The following is an 8,090-nucleotide window of genomic DNA, read 5'->3' on the forward strand; positions in this document are numbered from 1 at the left end:
GGTCACCCATAGAAGATGAAGATGGATTGGTCGCACTGTGAGAAGAGAGGCCAGACCTTCAATGGACACTTGGAGGAAGTGCAAGGCAAGAAAAACCAAGTAACACCTGGTGCCAAACTGTGGAGGCGGAGCTTAAAACCATGCAACACACCTGGAGTACCATCCTGGTCCTGAACCGACAGACGGGGCGATCGTTTGTCAATGACCTATGGTCGTTATGTTGAGTGGCAACTTACTTTCTGCATGGAGTTAGCGTGTTCTCCCTGAGCATGCATGGGTTCTCTCCAGGTACTCCGGCTTCCTCCCACAGTCCAAAAACATGACTGTTAGGTTAATTGGCTTCTCTAAATTCTCCTTAAGTGTTAAGGCTGACTTATGCTCAGAAACCAGGTTGTCTGCATATGTCGAAGTTAATGCAGATATGCTCCGCCCCTTCTGCAGACAGATTGCTGCACCTCTCCATACTTGTAGGTGACCGCAGACAGGAGGCCTCTGATTGGTCAAATCTACATCCGCTCTACACTATGCGTATTTCCTGTTTGGTACCTTACCAGCTTGTTTTGTTTCTATGACTGCCATTGTGGAAAACGACCGGTGAAGATGGAGCAGCTAGAAGAGTGAGGTGCACCTGGATCCCCGCTCTTTTTCGCCCTCATGTCCCTCCGTTGTCACACAAGCCTCCCCCACTTCCTCACCACCTCGGCCGTATCTAGACCCACAGCTAGTTCCTGATTGTCCCTTTGGCGTTGTAGCGTGGAACAACATAGGGCAGACCACGCTTCAATACTGCAACACACTGCTGCGGGCGGATAACCAGCCCTTGAGTGCGTGCGTAAATGGATGTGTCTCTGTTTTTCCCTGCAACAGACTCGCGATCTGTCCAGGGTGTGTCCCACCTCTTGCCTATAGTCAGCCAGAGATAAGTACCGCCCCACCGCGACCCAGACAAGGACTAAGTGGGAGAAGATGGCTGGATGTTTCATGGAATTCCAATGGTTACGGAGAGGACTCGCACCTTTCCAAAGCCGGGCATACACTGTACGATGTTCTGCCTTTTTCGGGCCGATTCTCTACTCCTGATCGTGCATCCTGCGTGGTGTAGTATACAGGGAGTAACAAGGGGCGATCAGCCTCTCACAACCACCTCCCCATCAGGAATCGTAAGGTCGTGAGAAAATAAAACATGTTTGAATTTCAGTCGGCCGTCTTAAGGTGGTTGTGGGTAAATCCTGCTGTTGAAGCAGAGCTACGCGCCGATTTACCAGAACTTTGAGAACCGCACTTGCGCAAACAAGGGAGCTCTTCTTCTACTTTCTTCCAGATTTACAAGTCCGACCAGCGCCATCTCTCGGCGCTGAGTCCGACATGGTTTCTAGACGTACAGTGTGAGAACAAACATCGTAAGCTGTGAACTTTGTCGTACAGTTTGATCTGTAGCTGCGTGCAACGATTAAAAATATTGCACAGTGTGTGCCCGGCTCAAGACTTTGTTTTCAATCGTAAGTTGATTGGAGTCATTTAGTTCATACTTTTTTCATTTCTCATGGTTTTACACTGAAAGCTCCAGTGATTGTCTCCAAGTCCTACCCTCTTTGACTCACGGTTGACTCATCATTAATATAAATATTTGGTTAAAATTAGACTGTTTATCAATTATCCGTACCAATAACTAAAATGATTAAATATCTGATTATTATGAATATAAGAAAATAAGAATCAGCTTTTATCAGGTAGTTATAAAATAACACAAATAATAAATTGAGAGTTGCAGCTTGATAAAAATGATCCTTATCAGGACCGGGTCATGTAGGCAGCAGGCTGAGCAGAGACTTCCCTCTCCTACAGCTCCAACCCAGAGACGCTGGGCCGTCCTCTTCGCCTCCTCCCGGCGGGACTTACCTGGAACATTAGGGAAGCGTCCACAGATGTCTGGCCTCGGCTTTCCCAGGTCTAGACCCAAACAACGACTTACCCTTTTCACTCAGACACTGGATCTGGATGTGTGTGAAGTAAAACTCTTTTATTTTTTTAAGAAACTTCTAAAACACTTCATTTAGTGACTAGTTTGAACAAGCTGGTGTGTCGTTTCAATGGTAATAAAAACACACAGTGAACCAGAGGGTAGCTGCTTCCACCGTCCCCCCGTTTCGTGTTTTTCGTCTTCGGAACCAACTGGAGAATCTCTCCATACTAATCATAGACACCAAAGTCCAGGTTTTTCTGAGTTCAACAACACATTTTGCTTCAATGAGCCTCTTCCTTAGCAGATCCAACCGTTTTAAGAAGTCTCAGCCATTCTGCGACGTTTTCAGAAGACGGATCAGAATAGTTGGTTCTAACAAGAGGAAGCCAGAAACATTAAAAGCTGGAGTGGACTCCATGTCACAGAGTGAAAGACTTTGGTTTTGCTCCCTCGACTGAAAAACGTAAATGTTGTGAAGACTCGAAGCACTAATGTAGGTGAATCCGCTCTCGGCAGAGAGGTGAGTCAGTACGGTCTCCATACGGCTTCAGCCGCAGCCATGTTTGTTGGCGAGCTACTGTGGCTGGATTCCACCTCCACACCTACTCCTTCGTTCTGATTGGGCAAAGAAGGGTGTAGAAGAGAAGACCCCGTGGAGGCAGTGGTGCAAGGCGGGAAGATACGAGGCGGAGAGTGCGAGTCACTGTTGGCCCCTCCCCCGGCCATCATAGAGAACTGGTACGAGCCGGTGGTGGTGGAGTAGTACAGATGATAGGGGGACGAAGTGGACTGGAACGGCCCGTTCTGAGCTTGGTGAGGGGCGTTGGCAGGGTAAGGTGGAGGCAGGTAGGTGTGGTACCGTCCTGTTTGGGTGGACGCCATGGCGGTGGCCATGGTGATGCTGATAGCGCCGTTAGAGACCGGGTTGTGTGTTGGAGTGTAAGTGAATGCGGCTCCTGTAGGAGGGTAGTGCACCCGAGTGTTGGAGAAACGGGATTCAGGCAGGGAGGGGAGGGAACTGAACGGCCGTTCCAAAGCCATCCGCGGATCACCAAAGGCCGCGAGGTCCGAACCTACGTGAAAAACAACAACAAAGGTCATTGATTGGTTTAAGCTCGTCTAAACTCAGACGGTTGGATGAGGCTTTACCTGAAAGCCTTGAGGAAAGCTCACCAAAAGAGGAGCGAGCAGGTGAAAGTGGACCAGCTGTGTGAACAGCTGGAGTAGTGATCTGGCCGAGGTAAGGATACGACTGATCGTAGCTCCAAGATGGAGAAGACTGGATCTGTCTGGAATCTGGGAGGAACCAAGTCACACATGAAGGTCAAGACATTGAAGCAAAGTTAAAGCCATATCAGAAAAATAAATTATATAATTTACAATTTCTTTGCCTTCTCTACCACGGACATGAGGTCCCCACCACTCTGACTGACAATTAGCATCTAAGGCTACGTTCCACTGCAGGCTTTAATGCTCAATTCAGATTTATTTGTGAAATCCGATTTTTTTTTTTGCGTTGCCGTTCACATTTCCAAATATATGCGACTTGTATGTGATCTCCTGTGTGAACTGCAGTCATACGACGCAAGTTCCTTAATGCGCAGTAGAGGACGCCATGATGTCACAGGCCAGTGGCTCTGTGTTTACAGAAGTAAACGTGGATGGTAGCGCCGGAGCGCATCTAGCGATCTTTCCCAAGCTTAAAAACGTAATCTTTTCAAGATGGTTAAACACAGACACTGCTCTCCACATCATCCTCTGCCATGGTTGTTGTTTTTCTTGCCGCTTCTTCATGGCAAGATGCAGAATAGTGACCTTTTGTCGGGTATTAATGGCGTTCAGGTCGGATGAATCCGACCTGGCTGTTCAGACGCAGATCGCATTGGAAAAGAACAGGTCCCTATCGGATTCAGGAACACATAGCGAAGTGGCCTGGGTCGCACTGGAAAAAATCAGATCCGTGTTGTTCAGACAGTTATAAAAGGATCAGATCCAGGTTGCATATGGGCCAAAAAAATCTGATTTGGGTCACTTCAGGCTGCGGTGTGAACAGAGCCTTAGTCACTATGATCTACTCAAAGTTTAGGCCCAGAAAGGAGTAAAATGCAGACAAACCACCCAAGTCATTCAAGAGGAGGGTAATGCTTTAGCGCAGGGGTGGGCAATTCCAGTTCCTGAGCGTCGGTATCCTGCAACTTTTAGATGTGCCTTTGGTTCGACACACCGGAATCAAGTAATTAGATGATTGAGAGGACTCTGGAGGAACTGACTGCATCCTGAGGAGGTCATTCCACCATTTTATTCAGGTGTGTTGGACCGAGGATGGATCTAAAAGTACAGGATGGATGCTTGATATCTCAGCCTATTTCTATCTCTTTCTGCTTATACTTTCAGAATCGAGGACTTCTGAAAGTATTTATATGGCCGATACTGACGTCTCACATCATAAGCTTCAGTGAAACACATAATACTGCTCAATTGATGGAAGTGATGGCTTGATTTTCTTCCTTCTCTCTCATCTCCTTGTTCCTGCTCTGCTTTCTATGCATTTAAAAAAGAATAGGAACTAAAGCAAATATTTAAAATAATATTTCACTTTTGAGATGTATATCAGTTGTTCCTAATTATCAAAAAAACCTTTCTGTGGTTACTATGGTGAAGCATCATGACAACAAAACCTTATTCCACAAACATAAGAACTGAAGTTCATGATCAAACAAGCATAGCCTCCAGAAGCAGCTCAATTGGAGTTTTTCATAGAGGACATTCATTCTTCTTGTCTCTTTTCTCCATTATGCTAAAAGCAAAGCAAGGCATCAATAAGTATGGGTGAAATGCTACAGTTCAATTAAAGAGGCTTTTAAACTGGGAAGCATCAAAATACTTGTGTAATGGTTTAAATGAACTAAGTCAAGCAAAATTGTTTTCTGTGGAAATAGCACATTTCCTGCTAAATGACTGCAATATATTCAAAAACATGCGTTCATACAAAGACACTCTATAAAACTACCTTTGACGAGAATAGGATGGCTTTCAAATAAGACTGAATCTGTATCTATGTATGATTGTATGAAAGTCAATGAGAAGGGAAATAAATTATTTGGATAAGGATGTTATGCTGGACTCTGGCTGCATTAGGAAGGGCAGCCGGCAGCAAACCTTGGCCAAAGATGTGCAGACCCCTGCATATAGGATCATTTGGTAATGCTAAGGTATACACAACTTGATCAACTCCTTGATAAGACCTGAGGAACTAACAGGAAGTTAGCCAGTGCCTGCTGGGGAACACCCAGCGCAGCCTTTTAATGGGACTATTGCTTAGTAACCTGACCTGCTGCTCTCCACCTGAGCCTGGCACTGATGAACTGTTGTGTAAAATGGGTTATTCTATTTAAAAATATATATAGTGTTAGAACTATAAATAAAGTTATATGATTATATTACTATTTTTTTATGTATTTATTACTGTTTTTCAAGGCTTCACTTTAAAAAATGAAATTGTCTAGAGCTGTTTTAAACAGAATTAATTTTTGTATACATTTGTGTATAAAAAAATTGACAAAATAAATCTGTCTAAGTCTTGTCTTGTGGGGGTTGTTTTTGTTCTTTTTCAGTGTCTCCATGCATCCACCAGATGGTGCCATTGTTCCTCTGTTGGCCTGGAGGGTCTGTTCCTGCTCTCTACAACTCACACCTGCAGCTCGTTGGTCACCACCGTCTGAGCAGTATACGAGCAGCAGACTGTCACCATCTCCTCGCCAGAGTGGTTGCCAGTATTGGTTACTCTAGCCTCTCTGAGATTAGCTGAGTTTTTGACTCTCTGAGTCCAAGGTTCTAACCCTTTGTTCTCTTTTAGTGATCTCCGGCAGGATTATCACCTGATCCTCTGGAAAAGCCCCATCCTTCAAACCTTGGAAGGAATCAATTTGTCTCACTGAGAAAAGGGAAAACATTCACCTGACCAGTTCACAGACCTCTTCATGTAAGCTTGTGACAGTCCGCTGCTCCTCTGGACCACAATAAGTCTGCTTGTCCGCGCTCCACTAACTTATATCCACATCAGGACAACCTCCCACACAAACAGGAACCAAGGAACTTCCACAAACTATTACTGTGAGTCCATTTCTGCTATTCATCTGCATTGGCTTATTTTCCTTATGGACCCTGAACTCACCACTCTGACCTCCCTCTAGAGTTTCCGGTTCTGGTTCACCTGACCGCTGGATGTTCCCTATGCTGAAAATCCCCTTTGTTTTGTCCCTCTGAGTTCCACAGTTTTTTGTCTCTCTGAGTTCCACAGTTTTTTGTCTCTCTGAGTTCCACACCATACAATAAACTGTTTAACTTTTACCTTGCCTCTGAGTAGTTTCTGCATGTGGGCAAACTTTGAAACCTATCATGAAAAGTCTAAGTCTAGGGGAAACACAGAGTATCTAAGCAGGATCTAAAGGGTAGGTTCACTTTATTTTAGTGTAACCAAAAAAACATTAGCTGATGGCCAGGTGCTGATTGGGTATCAGTATTAGATGTTGTTTAATTCATGTAAAGCTGTTTGAATTGTGCATGTACTGATTTTTGCTATACAAATAAACTTCCTTTGCCTTGCCTAAGGTAGTTATTATTTCCTTAGTAACTTCTTTAGTTCCATGGCTATTAGTTCCTTATTATCAACTACTTGTTTCCTTAGTTACTACTCATTAGTTCCTTATTAGTTACTCTTTGTTTTCTTAGTAACTAGTCATTAGTGCAGTAATCCCATATTAAGACTGGGTTGTGCCCTAGTAATTACCTGTTAACCAGCCATTAATTCTTGATAAGTTTCCTGGCCGTTCTCTAGAACGTTGTCAATTGTTGTTTACCTTATAATAAAGTGTTACTGCTGTTTGTTTTGGGGGATAAATCGTGCTGCCTGATGTAACTCTGTTAATGTCTTAGTGTTTGTTTTTGTGATGAGTGCGGCTCATGCAAGTTTCTTTGCCCCTGGGGACAAAAAAGTAGTTTCAGTTCAATTAAATCTCAATCCAGTTCAGAGAGGTCAGCCTAATGGCTTTTCCAGGAAAACAGCTTCTGTTGTGTTGATAAAGACGATGTTAAAGGATAGAAGTCAGACTTTTGAATCTGAAAGAATATTAAAGGCCTGAAAGAGTCAACCAGAAGAGGGGAATCTGTGAAGCCAAACCGAGGACCAACCGAGGGGAAACCAGACCAGACAAGCGGAGAAAATCCTTAAGTCCAATAGATCCTCTTCACAGCAGGAGGCAACGCTTCACTGGCAAACTTAACCTGCTTTAAGGCACCTGCTCAGACCAACCATTCACCTGCTGATTCTCATTGGTTGGTAGAAACTAAGGTCCTGAGATCAGATGGCCAATCTTTAAGACGATAAACTGGTCCTTATTCCTCTACCACCCTGTACCAAGTCCTCAACCACTTTTTTTTTTATGCACTCCTCCCTATGAAATAGATCATCCTCAATGGTCTTCCATGCATCTTGATCCTAGGCCAGTCTTTCCTCCCTAAATAAGGTGCTACACCTCTCGCTACCTGGTGTTTCTCGGTTGGTCTCTCTACCCTGTGGGTCATGGTTTGCTGAATCGTTCTGGAAGAGTATGGCGCCTCCGTCGCGTCTGGAGGATTTCTTGCCCCATCGGCTGCTGCTTTGAGTTCCTGTCAGGCCTGCTAATACCCACAAACACCCTTGATTGGAGGTGTCTGCCTCTGCCACAATGCTGGTGCCTGAATAGCCACTGTCAAGTAGTTCTAACTAGTGTTGCACTGATACCAATACCAGTATGGTATAAGGTGGGGCCCCGATCCAGCACCAAAATGGTGGTATCGGTAATGGCGAGTACCAACAAATAGAGCACCGATACCATTTTGAGAGCCAAAAGTTTACTCAACTATTGTCCCCCATTCCAGGTAGGCAATCAAAAGTTCTACTGGACTCTCTTTTCCTGCTTCATAAAGGTAGGCAGCACAGCCGGGTACCGGGGCCAATAAATGGCATCGGAGCAATGACACTAGTTTTGACACAGACTCTATGGAGGTAGCTAGGTAGGGATCATGTTTCAACAGCATTGGTAAAATAGTGTTAGCACTGTCCCTTATCGTTCCTCTGGTGGCAAAT

At 44.7% G+C, this 8,090-nt stretch overlaps 1 protein-coding gene across 4 annotated transcripts in view; it reads right to left on the reverse strand.

Moving 5' to 3' along the window:
* Positions 1-1,381: 1,381 nt before the first annotated feature.
* LOC107098178 (runt-related transcription factor 1-like) overlaps positions 1,382-8,090 on the reverse strand; it is a 24,331-nt gene continuing 17,622 nt past the window's right edge. The window contains exons 6-7 of one of the 4 annotated variants that reach the window (XM_015395691.1): positions 3,137-3,259; positions 1,382-3,036 (exon numbers count right to left, since the gene is read on the reverse strand). In XM_015395691.1, the coding sequence (XP_015251177.1) occupies positions 2,489-3,036; positions 3,137-3,259 (671 nt within the window). In that variant the 3' untranslated portion in view covers positions 1,382-2,488. Of the gene's footprint in view, positions 3,037-3,112; positions 3,260-8,090 lie in introns of all 4 variants that reach the window. The other 3 variants (XM_015395690.1, XM_015395693.1, XM_015395692.1) reach the window with 3 other exon arrangements.

This window comes from Cyprinodon variegatus, unplaced genomic scaffold, assembly GCF_000732505.1.
Source record: "Cyprinodon variegatus isolate N-32 unplaced genomic scaffold, C_variegatus-1.0 Scaffold753, whole genome shotgun sequence".
Lineage (NCBI taxonomy): Eukaryota > Metazoa > Chordata > Actinopteri > Cyprinodontiformes > Cyprinodontidae > Cyprinodon > Cyprinodon variegatus.